Source organism: Ursus arctos, unplaced genomic scaffold (genome assembly GCF_023065955.2).
Source record: "Ursus arctos isolate Adak ecotype North America unplaced genomic scaffold, UrsArc2.0 scaffold_30, whole genome shotgun sequence".
In the NCBI taxonomy this organism is placed as follows: Eukaryota; Metazoa; Chordata; class Mammalia; order Carnivora; family Ursidae; genus Ursus; species Ursus arctos.
The window spans coordinates 14716996-14737375 of record NW_026622986.1 but is presented as its reverse complement, the minus strand read 5'-3'; the positions used below and the strand labels follow the sequence as shown (position 1 = coordinate 14737375).

At 40.8% G+C, this 20380-nt stretch overlaps 1 protein-coding gene across 2 annotated transcripts in view; it reads right to left on the bottom strand.

Moving 5' to 3' along the window:
* Nucleotides 1-14023: 14023 nt before the first annotated feature.
* Nucleotides 14024-20380, bottom strand: part of PRTFDC1 (phosphoribosyl transferase domain containing 1) — an 89865-nt gene continuing 83508 nt past the window's right edge. Inside the window, exons 6-9 of one of the 2 annotated variants that reach the window (XM_026478925.4) lie at nucleotides 20034-20116; nucleotides 19516-19562; nucleotides 16494-16570; nucleotides 14024-15274 (exon numbers count right to left, since the gene is read on the bottom strand). In XM_026478925.4, the coding sequence (XP_026334710.1) occupies nucleotides 15227-15274; nucleotides 16494-16570; nucleotides 19516-19562; nucleotides 20034-20116 (255 nt within the window). In that variant the 3' untranslated portion in view covers nucleotides 14024-15226. Of the gene's footprint in view, nucleotides 15275-15313; nucleotides 15810-16493; nucleotides 16571-19515; nucleotides 19563-20033; nucleotides 20117-20380 lie in introns of those variants that run through there. The other variant, XM_026478926.4, reaches the window with a different exon arrangement.

Below are 20380 nucleotides of genomic sequence, written 5' to 3'. Positions count from 1 at the left end.
ACACTTTGTCCAGAAAAATCACTGATTGTAAAGAACATCCTCTCTCCTTGTATAAGCTACCAGATGTTGTTGAATTGAATTTTAAAAAGAAAAAAGGAAAAAGCTGATGAGTCATAGGGTGCAACCACAGTTAAGCAAAGTTTAGCAGCTCTTTTAATTAAAGCATGTTGCGGTATGTGTAATAAACAATGGTACAGAATGAGAAAGTGTAGGTTCTGTACCGAAAGGAGATTTAAATTTAAATACCTTTTACACTTGCCCATTTTGAAAATCTTAATAGCTTCGTCTAGCTGCAAGGACTTTGAGAGGTCCTAGCTATCACTTCTATGACCTTTCACCTCCCCCCTCTGTGCCCCCAAAAGCGCATTTCAGAGAAATCTTTTTTTTTTTTAACGTCTGCCAGAGAGCAAATTGAGAAAAATGTCCTCTTTATATCAGAATTCATGCAGATGCCACGTTGGACCAGGTCTTTTCTTTGATCCCAGGGGAGATGGGAATTACTTGCATTTGATTTTCCCGAGTGCGGGGTTAGCCCTTCACCTCCAGAACATCTGAATTAAACCCTAACAGCTCCAAACCTCCACCCTAGCCCTAGATTTTTCTCTCAGCTGCTTTATTCTGTCTTTAGAAACCTAATCTCACCTTTCTTCTTTGCAATTTTTGCTCTCTCTTTATCTTCTACAGTACCCTTATTCCCAGAACTGTTGCTGGCGCTGTAGAAAAAGCCAAATTCGTTCTCTGGTCAGCAGGACAAAGTAGCTCTACCAGCCCCGCTTCATGCGATCCTCAGATATTTATCAAGTGCCTATTGTGCACCAGCTGTGGAGGCCCTGGTGACAAAGCCGAGATGACTCAGTTCCTGCTCTTCCCGTCATTTATGGAGATGTCTCCAGACTTGCATGTTTGTATCTCCAGATGGACACACATGATTCATTAGATGGGCAAGAAATACTAAAACTTCTATTTATTTCTCGTTTGAAATCCAAAAATAAGAAGCTACAGCCGACTAGCATTTACCGTGTGGATTGTCATGGGAGCCCTCACGTGGGCCCATATGTCAAATGTCACCCTGCAGGTACAGTGTTTAAAAGAGCCCGAGCCTGTAATATCAAAGAGTCAACAACACAGTGTGCATGTCACACCCAATGTATTTCTGATTGGATTGATCTGAGATTATATTACCTGGTGTTATTTTCGCTATCAGCTTTATTGAAGTATAATTGATCTGCACTAAATTGTCCATATTTAAAGTACACGCTTTATTCATTGGTAACATGTGTATATACGTGTGAAATCATCACTGCAGTCAAGATAATTCAACACTGATTAAAGGTTCCTGCTAGACCTCTGTCATCTTCTCTTCTCATGTCCCCAGAAACTATAGCTCTATTTTCTGTCACTATACATTGCTTGGCATTTCCTAGAATTTGAGGTAAAAGAATCAAATAGTATTTTTTTTCTTTCTTCCTTTTTTTTTTTTTTTTTGGTCTTGTATTTTTCACTTAGTATAATTATTTTTTTAAAAAAGATTTTATTTATTTATTCGACAGAGAGAGAGACAGCCAGCAAGAGAGGGAACACAAGCAGGGGGAGTGGGAGAGGAAGAAGCAGGCTCATAGCGGAGGAGTCTGATGTGGGGCTTGATCCCATAACGCCGGGATCACGCCCTGAGCCGAAGGCAGACGCTTAACCGCTGTGCCACCCAGGCGCCCCAGTATAATTATTTTGAAATTCATCCATGCTTTACCGTCTATCAGTAGTTCATTCTCTTTTGTTGTTGAGCTGTATACGGATCCCGCGGATATACCACAATTCTTTTATTCACGTACTGATGGATATTTGAAACGTTTCCAGTTTGGGCTATTATATCATGAATAAAACCGCTATCGACATTTGTGTGCCTTTTTCTAGACATACACTTTCATTTCTCTTGGGAAATACCTAGGAGTAGAATAGTGAGATCGTATGGCAAGTGTATATTTAACTTTTTAAGAAACACCAAACTGGTTTCCAAAGTGGTTGTATCATTGTAAATTCCCACCTGCAGTGTCTGAGAACAATTTCTCCAAATGCATGACAATACTTGGTATGGTCGGTCTTTTTAATTTTAGCTATAATTTTAGCTATAATGATAGATCGGTAGTATTATCTCATTGTGGTTTTAATCTGCATTTCCCTAATGATTAATGATGTTGGTATCTTTTCATGTGCTTATTTGCCATGTGTATATCTTCCCTGGCGTAGTAATTATTCAAGTACTTTGCCCATTTTAAAAATTGGATTGTTTTCCTATTATTGAGTTTTGAGAGTTTTTATGTATTTTAGATACAAGTCTTTATCTGATAAGTGATTTGTAAATATTCCTGCCTGTTTGTGGCCTGTCTTCTCACTCCCCTAACAATGTCTTTCAAAGATCAGAAATTCATAATTTTGATAAAGTGCAATTTATTAATTCGTTCTTTTATACATCCTACTTTTGGTGTTTTATCAAACACATCTTTGCCTAAACCAAGGTCACAAAGGTTTTATTTAGATTTTATAGTTTTGGGTTTTATATATGGGTTTATCATCAATTTTGAGTTAATTATTTATACGGTGTGCAGTACAAATCAAAGCTCACATTTTTTTTTGCATATGCAATATCCAATTATTTTGGTACCAAATGCTATATATTTCCCCCTGAACTGCCTTGGCAACTCTGCTGAAACTCAGTTGTCCATATATAGGTAGGTTTATTTCTAAACTCTGTCCTGTGTTCTATTTGTCTATATTTATACCAATACTATACTGTTTTAATTGCTTTACGTTTACATATAGTAACATGATATCAGAGAGTGTTCATCTAGGACATTATTCTTCCTCAAAGTTGTTTCGGCTATTCTAGGTGCTTGAATTTTCATATGAATTTTAGATTCTGGTTTTTAAATTGCTGCCAAAAAAAAAAAAGGACTCTTGCTAGGATTTCATTTGGGACTGTGTTCAATTTAGAGAATAATTCGGGGAGAACTAACATGTTAGCAATATTGTATCTTCTGAGCCTAGAATACAATAAATATATCTTTCCATTAATTAATTAATTAATATAAAAGATTATTTATTTATTTTTTTTTGAGAGAGAGAAAGAGAGCACAGGGAGTGGCAGAGGGAGAGGGAGAAGCAGACTTTCCGCTGAGTGGAGAGGCCAACGTGCGGCTTGATCCCAGGACGCGGGGATGATGACCTGAGCTGAGGGCAGACACTTAACTGACTGAGCCACGCAGGTGTCCCATGGCTCCATTAATTTAGAACTTCTTAAATCTCTCTCAGCATTTTTGTAGTTTTTAGTGTACAAGCCTTTCACATCTTTTCTCAGATTTATTGTGAAGTATTTCATATTTACTGATATTGCAAAAGATATATTTTAAATTTCAATTTCTGATTATCATCACTAGTATTTACATTTGACTTTTGTATATTGATGTTGTGATCTACAACCTTATTCAACTTATCCGTTCTACCAGCTTATTTTATTTCTAGGCGCGGGAAGTTGTTACTCTTGCCTTATTACCCTTTGATATCTGTATAATCTACAGCAATGTTAGCTCTCTCATTCCTGATATTGGTAATTTATGTTTTCTCTCTTTTTTTCTGGTCAATGTAGGTAGACTTTATCAATTTTATTGATCTTCTCAAAGAACCAGCTTTATTTTTTATTTTTTTTTTAAAGATTTTATTTATTTATTTGACAGAGACAGAGACAGCCAGCGAGAGAGGGAACACAAGCAGGGGGAGTGGGAGAGGAAGAAGCAGGCTCAGAGCGGAGGAGCCTGATGTGGGGCTCGATCCCATAATGCCGGGATCACGCCCTGAGCCGAAGGCAGACGCTTAACCGCTGTGCCACTCAGGTGCCCCCTTAACCACTGTGCCACCCAGGTGCCCCAAAGAACCAGCTTTAATCCATCGATTTTTTTTTCTATTGTTTTTCAGTTTTCTATATTATAGATTTCTACTTTGACATTTATAGTTTCCTTCCTTCTATACTTTATAATTAATTTGATCCTCCTTTTCCAGGTCCTAACGGTGAAAGATGAAATTGCTGATTTAAAGCCGTTCTCCACTTTCAGCATAAGTGTTTAGTGCTATAAAGCTTCCCTGAACATTGCCGAAGCTGCATCCCACAGACTTTAATAGATGTGCTTTCATTTTCATTCTGTTCAGAATACTTTATTATTCTTCTTTTGGTCTCTTATTTGACCCAGAGTTTATTTAGACCTCTGTTAGTTTCTAAATATTTGGGGATTTTCAAGAGATAGGTCATTCTGTTACTAAAGATTTCTACTTTTATTCCCTCATAGTCAGAGAACACATTTTATATAACTTGAACCCCTTAAAATTGTTTGTGACTTATTTTATGTTCTAGAATATGGCATATTTTGGTAAATGGTCTATTTGCCCTTGAAGAGAAATTGCATTCTGTTGTTGGATGGCGTGTTCTAGAAATATCAACCAGGTCAAGTTGAACAACAATGCTATTCAACTCTACCACATCCTTACCGACTTTAGTCCTACTTGTTCTCATCAGTTCTTTAAAAAGGGGTGGCTGAAACCACTGTCTATAATTGTGGGTTTGTCTCTTTTTCCTCACAGTTCTCAGGTCTTGATCTATGTATTTTGAAGTCCCCTTGTTATGTGCAAAAACATTTAGGCTTGTCATGCCCACTTGGTAAATTGCCTGCTTTATCATCATAAATGTACTTCTTATCTTTTATGTATTTCTTAATATTATCTCTGATAACATTCTTTCTTCTGAAGTCTACTTCGATATTAATATATTCATTCCAGCTTTCTTTTGATTAGTCTCAGTGTGTTGTGTCTTTGTTCATACCTTCACCTTGAACCTATCTGTGTCTTTCTATTTAAAGTTTGTTTCTGACAGACAGTTAGGCTTTACATTTTTATCCAGTTTGACAATCTATTCCTTTTAATTGGGGTGTTTAGGCCAAGGGGTGGCGAACTACACATCCTGGACTAAATGCTATTTTTGCAAATGAAGTTTTTTTTTTTTTTTTTTTGGAACACAGCCACAAGCATTCATTTACATGTTGTTTACAGTTGCTTTTGCATTCAAAGGCACAGATGACTCATTACTCCCAAGTCCATATAGCCAGCAAGAATAAAATATTTACTATCTGGCCCTCGACAGGAAAAAAGTTTCTCTATTCCTTCTTTAGGCTCTTTCCATTTAATGTGATTGTGGATGTGGTTAGGTTGAAGGCTATCATGTTGTTTTTAATCTCACTTTTGCCATGGGTGTTTCTGTGATCAGACTCCTACCTGGCCCCAATCCTGGGCTTTCTCTCCTGTTCCTTACACCTCACAAGGCAAGAAAAATGAAATCTCCGGTGCAGCAAGTTTGGTAAATACTCTTGTGTGAGTTTGGGTCGTCTGAGAAGCAGATGCCGCAATGAGATGAAATGTGCAAGAAATGTATAATGGAACATTCCAGATAGTGGGGAGGGAGCGGGAAAAAGAGAGAGTAGAAACATATTAGACTGTTGTACAGTTCTAAGGAAATTTCAGCAAGACCATCAGGGGGTCTTGGAATCAAAGATACCTGACAAAGGACCCCCATGTTCTCTAGGAACAGACCTGGCTTCGTACACCTGCTGTGCTCAGTCACGGACCAGGAGCAGCGTGTGGCTGCAGGGCAAACGCAGGGATGGTTCCCGAGTAGAGCAGCTGAAGCCCCCAGTCTCTGAAGCCCAGGCTCCCTGTTGTTGGAGGTCTGAGGCTCATTCTCATGGCCAATCACAGTCTTAAGATGAAAGCTGGTTTAGCAAACTCACTTGTCTGGGTTTCTGCTTTTACTCGAGTTTCGACTTCTGAGCAATCTGTATTTTTTTTGTGTGTGTGACGGTTCATGAATGCATTTAAAATGACTTAAAAAATATTAAATCAAGCTATTTTTATTGTTTTCTGCAAAGAGGTCAGTCAGGACATCTGAATTTTCACAAGTGTGGACACTGAAGTTATTCATTGTTTCATAATGTCTATTTTTGTATCTGTTTTACAATGAACATAATATAATTGTAAATTTATAAGTAAAGTCTTGGTAAGGGGATAAAAGGTGATAAATGTAAACAAGCACGGACTGCTGGATCCCTCCCCTCAAATAAGCCCTAGAGAAACTACAGAAGTGAGGAGGGAAGTACGGGTTCTATCAATGAAGGACAACAGCCGTCAGCTGGAGGAACAGGAAGCTGCCTTCAACTGATATATGCGGGAGGGGGGGCTGGGAGTGGCTGGAGGCAGCAAAGAGAGTGTGGTTGGAAGATGGTTTGGGTTTTGGTCCCTCCCTCAACCCCACCGTCCTGAGCCTTCACCACAAAACAATAACGATAGCCAATTCATTGGCCAGGAGGGTAAAATTAGGTAGCACAGAAAGCTGCAGCCTTGGGGAATTGATGAAAACAAGAATAGGTTGAGCAGCCAGACTCATTCATTCACTCTGGAAAGTGAGGGAAACTTTCCCCGTAAACCCCTAGGACTGGTGGGTTGTAACGGAAGGAGCTTGCTTTCTCCCAGCGCTGCCTCTAAGAGTTTACATGGAAAACGCCCACGAAACCAAGGGCATGTCTGCAGCAACGACAACAAATCGTAGCTATCAACGGTGGTTTTGTGGGATCTGGGATTATCTTTTCCCCTTACCTTCAACACGCTTGGCTGAGCACAGACCAGGCTTTGACCTTCTGCATCACACAGTTCCGGCGGAAGTAGCCGATCCATCCGGGGAGATGTGAACTCACAAGTCAAAATAACTAGATACGCAAAGAATACAACGATCGTAAAGGAAAAACTGTGCTGAACATTTACCATCTGAAGGAGAATTACTGAGCTAAACACACCTGAACTTAAAAATAAACATGAAACATTTACTCTAGAAGGTGGGGGAAGATAATGGGTGGCACGTATCAAAAACAAGAAGCCATTAGTAAAGACCAAGTAAACATATTAGATAGGAACAATATAATAGTTACAATGAGGGACGCAAAAAATGAGAAGGACAGCCAGATGGTTTGGACTGACACGTACCTAAGTGAGTTGCAAGATCCTATTGAGCAACTTTCCCAGAATGTAGCAGGAAAGAACGGAGTTAAGATATAAGAGAAAAGTCAAGGCGTGGCTAAGATTGAGGTGAAAGTGCTTATGTCTGAATCATAAAACCTCTGGGAGAGAAAAAAAGAAAAGGAGGAAATAGTGGAAGAAATAAAGCCAAGGAATTTCTCAAAACTAAAAGAAGAGATGAGAGTCCTCAGATTATAATGTTCAGTGCCCAAAAAGAGAGAAAGCAACAAATTTCTTAAAAGCGTGCAGAGAGCAAAAGCTGAGATTCTCTTCAAAGAAACAATGATCCAGTGGACATCCTGCTCCCAAGAGCAATATAGGATGTGAGAAGATCAACAAATAATGTAAATTAGTCTTGAAAGGAAATAATTGGAAACCTAGAATTTTATATCCAGCCAATTTCTCATTCAAATAGGAGAACACAATAAAAAAATATTCACATACATACAAAGGCTTAGAAGGGTTATCATAAACACACACACACACACACACACACACACACATATATTGAAAACTTGCTTGAAAATAGTATTTAAATAGGAAAAGAGACAAGGCCAGGATGCATAGGGACAGAGGCCAGAAAGGTGGTCAAATACCTTGGTAAAATTTATGTTGTCTTTTTTTTTTTTTTTTTAAAGATTTTATTTATTTGACAGAGATAGTGACAGCCAGCGAGAGAGGGAACACAAGCAGGGGGAGTGGGAGAGGAAGAAGCAGGCTCACAGCAGAGGAGCCTGATGTGGGGCTCGATCCCATAACGCCGGGATCACGCCCTGAGCTGAAGGCAGACGCTTAACCGCTGTGCCACCCAGGTGCCCCTATGTTGTCTTAAGATGATAAAATAATGGGGATGCCTGGGTGATTCAGTCGGTTAAGCATCTGCCTTCAGCTCAGGTCATGATCCCAGGGTCCTGGGGAGTCTGCTTCTCCCTCTCCCTCTGCCCCTGCTGTCTCTCTTTCTCACTCTCTCTCAAGTAAATAAATAAAATTCTTTAAAAAAATAAGATAAAATAGCTAGAACTAAAGAATAAAAGAAAGGATATACACAGTACCTTAGAACTTAACTTCTGGACAAGAGATAGTACTTATCATGTTGGGGGAGAATAGATACCAAGAACTTAAAAATCATGAACGTGAGCATGGGTCTTAGTAACGTAAGGCCAATTACCATGAGAACAAAAATTGAAGATATAACTTTCAAACCAGCATAAGAAACAAATCTTTGTTGAAAATCAAGAAACCCAAGAAAAAGAGAAAAAAGAAACAAAAAGTACTATAAATGAGAAATATGATCTAAAATGGCAGAAATTAAGTCCTAATATACCAGTATTTACAATAAATATACTGAGAGAACTCTAAAGATCTTTATCAGAAAACAAAAAGTTAAAAACCAAAAAAACCAATAATTCAGCTCAAATAGTTGTTCTTTCTTTTGAACAATAGAGTAATCTAAGGCCAGAAATAAATGAAGTAGAACATAAAAAAATAGCGAAGTATCTTAAGTCAGATTTCCTAGAATAGAGGTCTGCAAACTGTTTCTGTGAAAGGCTAGCTAGCAAATATTTTTGGTTTGGCAGGTCACATAGGATGTTTATTGAATTTTTTTCTTTTCCTTCCTTCCTTCCTTCCTTCCTTCCTTCCTTCCTTCCTTCCTTCCTTCCTCTCCCTCTTTTTTTTTTTTTTTTTTTTTTTACAATCCCATACGAATGAAAAAAACACTGTTAGCCTACAGGCCACATCAAAACACGCTGTGGGCTGAATTTGACCTGTGGGTTGCACTTGCCCTCCAAGAAGCAGAGCTGAAGAAAGCAGTTCAGGCACACTCATTCTTCAGTGTTGTCTCGAGACAGTGCTCTGAGGAGGAAGAGAGTGAAGAAAGCAAGAAAGTAGGCTGGGACAGAGGAGGCTAAGCAAGCAGGTGAAGAACTTCAGCCTGATCCCCCAGAGAGTTCTAGAGCATGAATCGCACCACAGAGTCCCACTTGGGCTTTTGGGGTGCTCACCTGTCTGCAAGTCATTGGCTGTGATTACCTTGGGGAGGGTGTAGACCTCCAGGAAGCAGGGAAGGGGCGACGGGGAAATGTAGCAGCCAATACCCGACGGAATCTGGAGGATGGGTACACCAGCCTGGAAAAGAAAATACACTGGAAGAACATGAACAAAGTTAAAGTGGTCTCTTTGGGTAGAAAAGAAAATATTAGAAGCAAATAGAATATAGAATAGAAAGAAGAAATGACTATACACACATGGAGATTTTTTAAGTCGTAACAATTTCAATACACAGAGAACCCCTATCTTATGCAAGTTGTTTGAGAAAATGGAAGAAAAGTAAAAGTCGATGTCACTTTTTGAAGCTACAATAATCCTGATTCCAAAACCACATAAAAAATAATAGACAAATTATTGGACTTTTTCATATTTGAATGTAGATGCGTGAAAACAGTAGCTAATGAGATCCAGTTGCATAATTACCCAAAGGTGGGTGTGCGGGGCCAGAAGTTCCAACCCTCCGGTCACTGGTCCTTCTGGTGACCAGCCTCATCCCGAGGCTATCTAGAGGGGGTCCCACTCTAAGTCACCTTTTTCGCATAAACTCAGGTAAGATAAAAGGGGCTTGTTAAGAGTAACAAAAGATCCTATCCCTACTTTGCAAATTCCAAGGGTTTTAGGAGCTCTGTGCCAGGAACCAGGGACAAAGACCAAACATATTTCTCATTATACCACACGATTCTTTCTTCGCCTCGTCTGATTGTCACCTGCAAGTCTACAGACACACTTTCTACACCATCCATGAACTCGGCGCTGTGTATGGAATACTGACTCAGCAGTCTAATAACACTGGTTCAATTTCTTGTTTTGAACACAGCTCTGTGACCCTCCTTAGTACTCAATTCCTTATCTCTAAAATGGAGATGCCAGTTCCTACCTCTGGGTTTCCCTGCTAAATACTAAATTGAGTTATCGTCAAGTTTTTGTAGAGCGGACGATCCACAGTAGTCGTGGCCAGATCTTTTGTGACATGTCAACACACTCAATGCCTGGGCTCCAGTCGTTCACAATGTATTTTGTTATGCTCATGATAGATCTGTTTTAAATACAACTGTAAAGATTCACGCAGTCACCCAGAAGCTACGCAGTGTTAAGTCATTTCCCAGGCTATTGATGAATATTCTTCACACAGCACAACGAAAAGTGTTGTTCAAATAAAGATAAGACAAATTACAACACTTCCTTTTTCCAGTCAACCAGCCCTGTCATTCAATACTAGGAGATTAGATAACTCGGACAGAGCAGTTTTCATCCTAAAGCCCTGTTGGTTAGTACTCAGTGATTTGTTGTTTTAAAAAGGTTTTTAAATCGATTTGGTGAGTACCATTTCCAGCATAATGTTGTGTAAATATATATAGGGAGTCCTATTCTGGATAAGCTTCTTGGCCAAATTATGTGGCAATTTCTTCCTATAAAAATGGAACTACTTCTCAAGTTTCAGTATGAATTTACATTTTCAGAATACTTGGCAAGCAAAAACTATTTTACTATGGTTTTTATATTTCAACTTCAAGCACCTTAATAGAAATCAAACTGCTCTTTCAAAGTCTTCTTAATCTGGCCCAAACACTATCAGTGGGAAAACATGGATTTCTACCTTTATAATCAAGGTGGGTTACTCTGGTATTCTTTTTATCATTTCATATTTCCCCATGTGGCTAGGTAGTAGTAGTCTTTTTTTTTTTTTTTTGAGGTGGGGGAGGGGCAGGGAGTGAGGAAGAGAGAGAATCTTAAGCAGGCTCCACGCCCAGCGCGAGGGGGATGCCGGGCTTGATCTCACAACCCTGAGATCATGACCTGAGCCACAATCAAGAGTCAGACGCTTAACTGGCTGAACCACCCAGGCACCCCAGTATTCTGTCACTCTTGAAAATCTAGGCAAGCAGGCGTGTTTTCAATTATGCATTATGACCCCTGCATAATCGGCTTCTTCACTAATCTCATTAGTGGAAAATGTGCAGGGGAATAACCCGTCTGTGGCAGATTTCATCTTCAGCTTTCTGACAATGGCCAGAGCCATATACACCCTACCTCACTTGATCGTCTTACAATGTTCTTCCATCAAGTGGTGGCAGTCTATGTTCCCTCCCCTTAAACTCAAACAAGTCTTTGTAACCGCTTTGACTAACAGAATGTGGTGGAAGTGAGCCTGTCGTATAAGAGACAGTATGGCTTCCACCCGCTTCTGTCTCTGTCTGCATTTACCTTTGGACCTCAGCTGCCATGTTGTGAGGAAGTTCGAACTGCGAGGAGACACCACACAGAAGAACTCCGACTGACAGGCTCAGCTAAGGTTCCAGCTGGCAGCCATATCAACCACCAGGCAAACCTTCCGATCGCAGCTACCCACAGAACTTTCCGGGATGGTGGAAATTTTCTATGTTTGTGCTAATATGGTAACTTATGCCCTTATGAGGCTATTGAGCAGTGGTAATGTAGCTAATGTGCACGAGGAAGTAGATTGTAAATTCTTTCGTTTTAGTTAAATTTAAACGAGTACACGTGGCTAATGGCTGCCACATTGGACCATTTATCGTCGCTTGGTTGTAGCCCTCGGCCTTAGAATCTTTCAGCCGAAGCAAAAGATATCACGAAGCAGAAATGAAGCGTCCCCACAGTGTCTGCTCCATATTCCTAATTCTCATAAGCCCTGAGAAATAATAATTATTGTGCTTTAAGCTACTCAGTTTTGGGAGTGGTTTGTTAACAGAGCAATCGATAATGAATACACTGTTTCTATTGTTTTATTCACTCGTTTTTGGTTTTCCACAGTAAATAAAAATGTACAAGTCTTTCCCATCTTTTAAGAGCCCTCTAGCTATGGTTATGTGTCTCTGGTCGTCGCAGCCAGGTTTCTTGAATGAGTCGTCTACACTCACCATCCTCATTTGCAGCTTATTCACTAGTCAACACCCATTAATCTGGATTCAAACGAAGTCATAGTAACATTCGTTCAGGCTTATTTCTCCCACTAAGAAAGTGTAGGACTTCAGTATCCTACTCTGTCTTCATGGTGTCTCCTACTTACCTCTGACAAAGCCCACACTGGCGGAAAAAGTCAGAAAAGGGGGTCCTTTTGGCCAAAAAATGGTAAAAACATTTTTTTTTTTGGAATAGACTATGCATGACCCTCAGTGAAATGTGAATGGCCTGTCTGTCCCAGTGTGTTTTTACCGTGAAAACAGCTCTTTCAGTTGGGGTCTTTGTCTCCTTCTCTCCACTGAGTTCAGAATCAATCATGGGGTATGGCTGGGCCAAGAAACAAAGTGGTCTTCTCCATGTGCACCTTCCATCCCTCCTCTACACACATCCCAACATCAACGCACAAACCTCCCTTGGCTCCCCTCCTGCAACTAGCCGGCCTGCCAGCCCTCAAGTGTCATCCAGGGATCCCAAAAGAACTTTATGATAGCAAAATAATTGCAACTCCCAAATGCTATTTTTGCCCAAATTAGCCAGACATCTGGGTGGGGAGTGTGATTTAGGGCTTCAATTTCCTAGAACATACTACCTCTATTACAAGAGTGAGGAAATATTTCCATGACACCAGTTCTTTAGAAGTGGGATAGGTCACCTTCTCTTTCCATTGGGAAAACATAAGTTCATCCCATAGGAGGCTGAAAAAAACGCCTGCTTGTGCTCTGAAAGGTTGTTTTTTTTTTTTTTTAAATAGTCTCAGAAGGCCTGAAGCATGGTGACCCATATTATATCCAAAAACAGCCAAAGGTTAAAGAAGATGCATCAAGATTGGACTATTTGCAGTTCGCACTGGGAGTGCATGGTTCAATACTGGATACTTTCCAGCCCAGTAAGAAAGAACCAATTTATAATGAAGGGTTCTAATTTGTTTGGAATATCCCAAAGTATTACTGATTATGTTACTGTATTACTGTAGTAAAAGTATTACTAATTATTGTAACTGAATCCAAATAAAACATGTCACACACTTCCCCCCTCCCCCCACCAATCAGATTTGGAACACCAAATTAGTAAACGCATTGGTTGCTAATCAGGTTATGAGTTTTCACATTTTTGGTCTGGGTTGAAAAAACTCAGCCGTATTAAATAGATCAGAGTTTTGCAAGAGAAAAGGAAATACTATTTTTCCCAAGATGACATTCTTGGATATCACTGTCAAAATATTGTGTGATAGGAAAAAAATTGCAGGAATGATTAAACTTCTTGTGTATTTAATGGAATTCTCTTTTTCAGCATTAACTAGCACAAGTCCTTCTCAAAATCTTGTGAAGTAGATCAGTTTCCTTCCTAATTCAAATAAACATACAGTTCTCAAAAATTACACTGACTTTTGTTAAAATTCAACATTCTAAAGAAAATATTTTCATAAAGATTATGGGTAATTTTATATTTATAATCAAATGTATCTGGGTTTTTCTAGGTCTTCTGATATAAAGGTGGCAGAGTGGAAATTGGATTTAGAACACGATTTGCTAATTCAAGAAACTGGCCAATTAGAGTGATCGGTCTCTAACGTGGTTACTGCCTCTTCTATGGAACAAAGCTAAAAGGGATTCCCTTTGCTCGCTTCTCACTTGGGATATCTGGGTGTGGCTTATTCTCTTCCTAGACTGGAACAAAGATATTCAGGAAAATCTTTTACAACTAAACTTCTTTGTCTTACAAACAAGCTTAAGGAGAAAAAAAAAAAAGCAGCAGATCGAGTCTGGCTTAATCGTTTGCTTATACTAGTGCATTTATTGGCTTTCTTCCAGGTTAACAAAAATAAAGCCCCAGGAAAGATATATGCAGGAGTATATTTAAGCTACTGGCTCACACACATTTTAATGGCTGAAAGTATATAAAAGATATGAAAGTGGAAGAAAAACAGTAAGCAGTCATGAAACGTAACAAGGTTTTTAATTCTTTATTAAAGGAAGCTAGATCCTGATAACAATATGCCACATATGGTTTAGAACCAAACAAATGCTGCTTAGTTATTTATTCTGCATTTTCTCCTTTTAGGAAGTGAGAAAAAAACAGTTCTATTGGCACTCGAGTTTATTTTCAATTAAAATCCCCATAAATTAGAAAACATCTCATAAAACAGTGGAAACGGAAAAAATGTTATTCAGAAAGAAACTTTCTTAAGTGTGCTCGTTTTCTGTAGTGCCCCGGGCTGTGGGATAAGTCTTCTAAGACCACTCAAAAAATAATTCAACCTCTGTGTTCGTGTTGATGATAATACATAATAGTGTCTTGTCCTTTGATGTAAATAAGAGGAAAAGCTCATACTCGCTTAGTTTTGAACTGAACCCCCCACCCTCCGCAAATTCTGCCATTTGCTCATGTCGCACACGAATAAAAAGATGCAGCTTAGAAACGAGGGCCTGGCTGCCATTGTATTTTTTCTAATTACAATTCAGAGTATTAAACACAGTTGAGTACATCCATGCATTCATGGCATAGCGTTATCACATACCGGAAGCTCCGATCACCAGCACTGAGCAAAGGCTCATTTCATAACATCATTAAGATTCATTATACGCTACAGTTCAAAAAGGCTTTGTCAAAGCAAACAGTAAGGGCCTGCTAGAAATGCACAAACAGAACTTTATATTAAATTGTCCTTTCCCTCCTTTTTCAGTACGGGAATCTGGTGGCAGTCCCAGGATTTGGGTTCAGAGCTTAACTGAAAAAGGCTTCCAGTTTCTTCAGATTGCAAAATATTACCAAAATGGAATATTTAAAAAAAAAAAAAGAAAGGTTAAGTGGAAAATATTTGAGTAACTAGGTGGGGGTATAGTAATCAAGCATAATAACCGTATCGGAATAAAAGCAGGTGAAGTTCCGGAGTGTGAAGGTAGATAGAACGCATGAGTCACAAGGTGGAGTGTTTAATTTGGAACAAGTCAACTCAAAGCATTGCTCTCTTTTCCTTAAGAACCTTTGGTACTCTTATGTCAGAAAAGAAAGCTCTCTCATTAAAACATTTTTTTTTCTTTTATTTCCTGCTGAGTGAAGATGCCTGGGGAGACAAACTTTACATGCTGGCTTTCTGGCTGTAGTCTTAAGCATGAGGTTATCTGGAGATTCGATGGTGAGAATTACTTCTTTAGACTCGGTACTTCTCTTTGCCATGTTCGTTGATCACGCATATGTGCTGAAACAATAGAGGATTTAAATGAATCGGCTTCTTTTTTTTTTTTTTTTAAAGATTTTATTTATTTATTCGACAGAGATAGAGACAGCCAGCGAGAGAGGGAACACAAGCAGGGGGAGTGGGAGAGGAAGAAGCAGGCTCCCAGCGGAGGAGCCCGATGTGGGGCTCGATCCCAGGACTCTGGGATCACGCCCTGAGCCGAAGGCAGCCGCCCAACCGCTGTGCCACCCAGGCGCCCCTAAATGAATCGGCTTCTTAACAAAATAGGAGGTGCAGAAAATGGAATGCAGTAATAACAGAATGTCATCTTATCATTGGCTATTGTTCATTCAAATAGATGTCTACGCGTTTTTGTGCGTGCGTATGTAAAATTGAAAGAGACCCATTCGAATGCTTGAAAAAGTTTCTTCATTGTTCTAGTTTTGAGACCTATTCTGAATCTGGCTCCCTAGGTCTGGAACAACCAGAAAGGCTGAAGGAGGGTATGGTCAGCCACGGTGGGGAGAGAAGTCTCCGTTTGGTAACATTACCGCCTCTAGGGAGAACGGAGAAACAGCCATGGTAAGCACAACATTGACTCTTACTCAATCTTTTATGGGTAGCAAGAAATGTGTCGGGAATATTTTGATTGCAAGGAACAGAAGTGGAATCAGATTAATACAGGCAAAAAGGGGGATTTACTGTAGGCTACTGAGTGGCTCACAGAATCCAAGGAAGAGCTACGAATGAAGGACCTGGAAGGCCGGAATGGCTTAGCTCCTGACTTCAGCCCATGGTGCTTGTGGACACTCTCTCTGGGGCCCTGCCACTCAGTGGCTTAAGACTAAAACCCCTTGATTTCTGTGACTTTTGCTTTAAGTTTCCACTTATTAGGAGAGAGAGAGACACACACACACACACGATTGGTCCACTTCGTGTAGGATGTCTACCTCTAGATCGTTCAAGATTGGTCAGGGTCACACAGCTGGGGGTCTACACTGGGGGACCATGTATATATGTGTCTATATATATATATATATTTTTTTTTCTTCTCCAAAAGGGGAATAGTTATGAACTGCATGCAACTGTAATTGGGATTATGAAAGCAAAGTACCCAGAATATTCCTGACACACTCCATAAGTGGTAGCCATCTTCACCACTATTTCAATAATTTGTTTCATTTGTATAACTGTTAAATTCTTGTGAACAGGAGGCTAGGGATTTGCATGCGTGACTTACATTCAGATCTCTGAAGTATTCATTGTAATCCAAGGCATAACCCACCACAAATAAGTTTGGAATCTCAAATCCAACATCTGAGTAGGGAGAGAGAGGAGAAAAAAAGGAATAAGAGGTAGATAACATGAGTAGAAAGCCACCATATGCTATTGTTGGCACTTAAACTGTGAGGACCTTTCATTTAAGCAGAAGCAAGTGAGAAAAATGATAAGCTATGCATGGGATGAGCCCAACAGGACCTGGCCCAGAGTGACGAGGCAGGGAGACAAGGTAGACACGCAAACATACAAGGAAGAATGGCTGTACTCCTACCATTCAGAGCTGAGAAAGGGCTCAGCCAGCCCAGGGGAGAGCAAAAAGTATGCATGAGTTAGTCATGCAGCCCCGTGGTTCCAAAGCAAGCAGTACCCCATGATATAATGCCAAAGGAAACAATCTGGAAGCATAAAGTGCAGTTCAGACAGAAGGCCTCCCAATCCTGTACTACATGACTAGGTGCACAGGCTGTTGCCACCAGGAAGACGTTCTTCCACTGCGCTTGGTGTCCTCAGCTGGATAAAGGGCTGGGAAGCCAAATCTGGGAGACCAGATGACGGGGAGTGGGATTGTTCAGTTTGAGGAAGAGAACGCTAGGGGTTATTCTAATGCTAGTCTTTGAGTCCAGGAGACAGATGATATTCATTAGCTCTCTATGTCTATTGAGGGAAGAATGGGAGTAAGTGGATTTAAATGCAGCATGAGGTACTTAGGTTGGACAAAGGAAAAATTTATTGAAAGGATGATGATCTTTACGGAAAAGGATCTTTAAGGAACAGACCATAGCGCTCCTTGTTCAGAGGTCTTGAAACAGAATAAATATGCCTATGGTCCAATGGTTTTTCAAACTCTTTCCATTTTTTTTAATCTGTTTATTACAGCACTGCAGATGAGAGATGCACTCACTTACTTTTATGAAACTGTACTTTGGTATAGCCATGGAGCAAGTTAGCCCTCTGGTGACCACTCACCACCATTTTGGATCCTATGACCAAAGATGCTTTCACATGGAGCAGGCAACTGGTTCCTGCTTGCAGAAGGTGCTGGAGGAGAGGGACTTACTTTCTAGAGGATCACATTATATGTCACTGATAGAAACCCCCTTTGGTCCCTCCACACTGTACGTTGCTTTGAGAAAAATAATCAAAGAGGAGAAGCAAGAGCAGAAGGAAAGATGTCAGAGCATACAAAAGATGTCACTGAGCATATGGGAAAGAGTCAATTATGAGAAAGGAACCCAAAGTATCAAGCCTCAGAAATCCAGGCAGAAGAAACAGAGATTCTGAACCAGCTAAAAGGATATTAGTAAATTCCAGAGAACTTGGGTTGTCACCACAATAATGACTTCACAGTCACCAGAGCAATGCCTACAGTAGGCACGTCAGACTGGGCAAAGCCGGTTCAGAAGGCCAAACCTTCAGAGTGAAGGCAGTGAAAGAAGGAAGCTGGATCAGGAGATCCGGGGGACGATTAGGAAGCAGAGTGACCTATGTCTAGCTGGTAAGTGGGTGCAGTTCCTACCCTTCTATTTGCACTTGCGGGAGTTACTTATAGATGGGGCATAAAAGTGAGGCCGTGATCGGAACCGTACAGCCTGGGTTCAATACTGACTCAACATTTACAGCAACATGACCTTCAAAAACCATTGACCCTTGTTGTGTTCAATTTCCTCATCTGTAAAATGGACATAACACGAGCCCCTACCTTGGACGAATGTTGTAAGGATGAAATGTGTTAATCTCTGTGTAGCTCTTAGAAGAGTGGAAGGCCCATCGCAACCTCTTACTACTGTTACCTGCCCTTATTTTACTCGTGTTGTTGCTGTGACACAAATAACCTGTAATTAGTTGGCTTTGTCCAAAGGGAATCTTTCAACTTCCGTTAAAATCTCATCTCTATGGGATCTTCCGTGATTTCCTTAAAAGATTTCTGTTTACTAACTTCACCTAACCTTACTGCATCCAGATTATTTTCCCCACGCCAGTAACTGGACGGGGACACGTTGTTGGCTCTATCTGCCCAGCACTGATGTGGTCTAGATTTAATACATGAAACTTGTTTTTAGAATGAAGAGTCCCTTGCGAAATGTCATCGGCACATTACCGTCCACAGTGCGCTTCTCTTGCTCTGATGTTTTTGCAGCTTGCTGATGAGAACTGTAGCCAAATGATCCCAGAGGCTTTAGAGCAAATGTAAGTTATAAAAGTCAAGCTGAAGTCTGCCTACGTGAGTGCAAAAAAGTCGCCTCTAGTGTTAGGTTAATAAATAATCAAGCTGCTTGTTTATTCTTCCTGGCATTAGAACCATTCATATGATGGGGAGGAGAGTAGCAAAGTGCCCTGGATGAGCCAAATCGGCCCGAACATATATTTGAGGTCAAGTACGAAGATGCTGTCTGGAGATATGTGCCTCACCAATTCTCCGTGTTATTGAACTTTTCTTTGAAGGTGATGGGAGAGGTGTCTCGAATTTCCCCCTTCTGCGTGCTCAAATTCAGGCTCGCTGAAGGTCGGCATCGAGCACTGTCTGGTTCCTGGAGACGGTATGAGAGCCTGTAAGCCTTTCCAGTGCCTTCCCGGGTCTAACTGACAGGGGCAGTGGCCAAGGCAGGAATCCGGGGTGTCAGCCAGTCTGATGGGGTCAAGTCTCCCTCTACCCCCTGTAACCCATTAGCTGAGTTCTTTGGCTTTAAGGTGCTATGGAAAACCTAAAAACAAAAATATCCAACGCACATGACAGAGTCTCTGTGAAAAATGCAAACTGGAAAATTAAAAAACCTTCGTTGTAAAGGATTCTATCCTCGTTGTAAAGGTTCTATCGGCAAGGCTGGGGAGACCTCGGGAGCTCTGCGGGACTATCGAACCTTTACAGCTTCTGCTTCACATGGAATGCCGGCAAACAGGAAACCAGAGATTCTTCAACACAGAACAACACCATCAGCCAAACAACCAACCAACCAACCAAAACCAAAACCAACACCACTTACAGTTGGGTCGAAAGCCGTCACTTCTAGGTGTTCTTTTCACCAACAAACTACCATTAAAAAAAAAAAAAGTGTTTAGTGATCCAGATAAAACTTCTGTGAATTGCAAATAGAACCGAACATCATTAAAATATGTACCCCCCCCCGCAGCATGTGGGGCACCATCCCGGCCCCCTAATTCCCGCTCCTGTTACTGAGGCACCACATCAGTGATTCTAGATAAAAGGAAGGGAGAGGGGCGCTGGCACCAGGCTCCGCCAGCTGCTCCTGGAAGCTGCTAATGGAGGCACAGTAACGAGAGGCTCAGACACCCAGCAAAGCATGTCCTCTTCCCCTTCCTCTGTCTCAGGCTAGCAGGCAAATGGGCTATTTGTTCAGTGTGGTCAGGCCAGAACACCCCAGGGCAAAGGGTCACTGGTTTGGAAAAGACGGCTCTCTTCGGGGACAATGTCCTGAGTTAGCATCCCTCTCGGGCTTATTTGGACACACAGAAGCAACCACGATGTGAACGTCCTACTCACCTGGCTACCTTGATCATGTTGGGCTCGTATTTCTCTATGCTACTGAGCAGCGCTCTCATGGTCTTCCCGGTTCCAACAACATCCTTTGCAAAGAGGACAGACACATTCAACTGCGCGCATTTGGGCAGCATAAAAGATTTTGCATCCAGACAGATGACTGTATGCCTTATTAATAATGCATCATAATTAGAATTGCCATCAGATGGAGTCAAAGTAGGAAGCAGGCTGGGTTATATTTTTAGACAGGTGCTTCTCTCGGAAGCTGGGTTTAGGGGAATATATGGGTGAATATTTCCTCTTCGAATCGTTGAGCTACGGTGAAAGCGGAGTTCGGCGGCCTTTGGAGA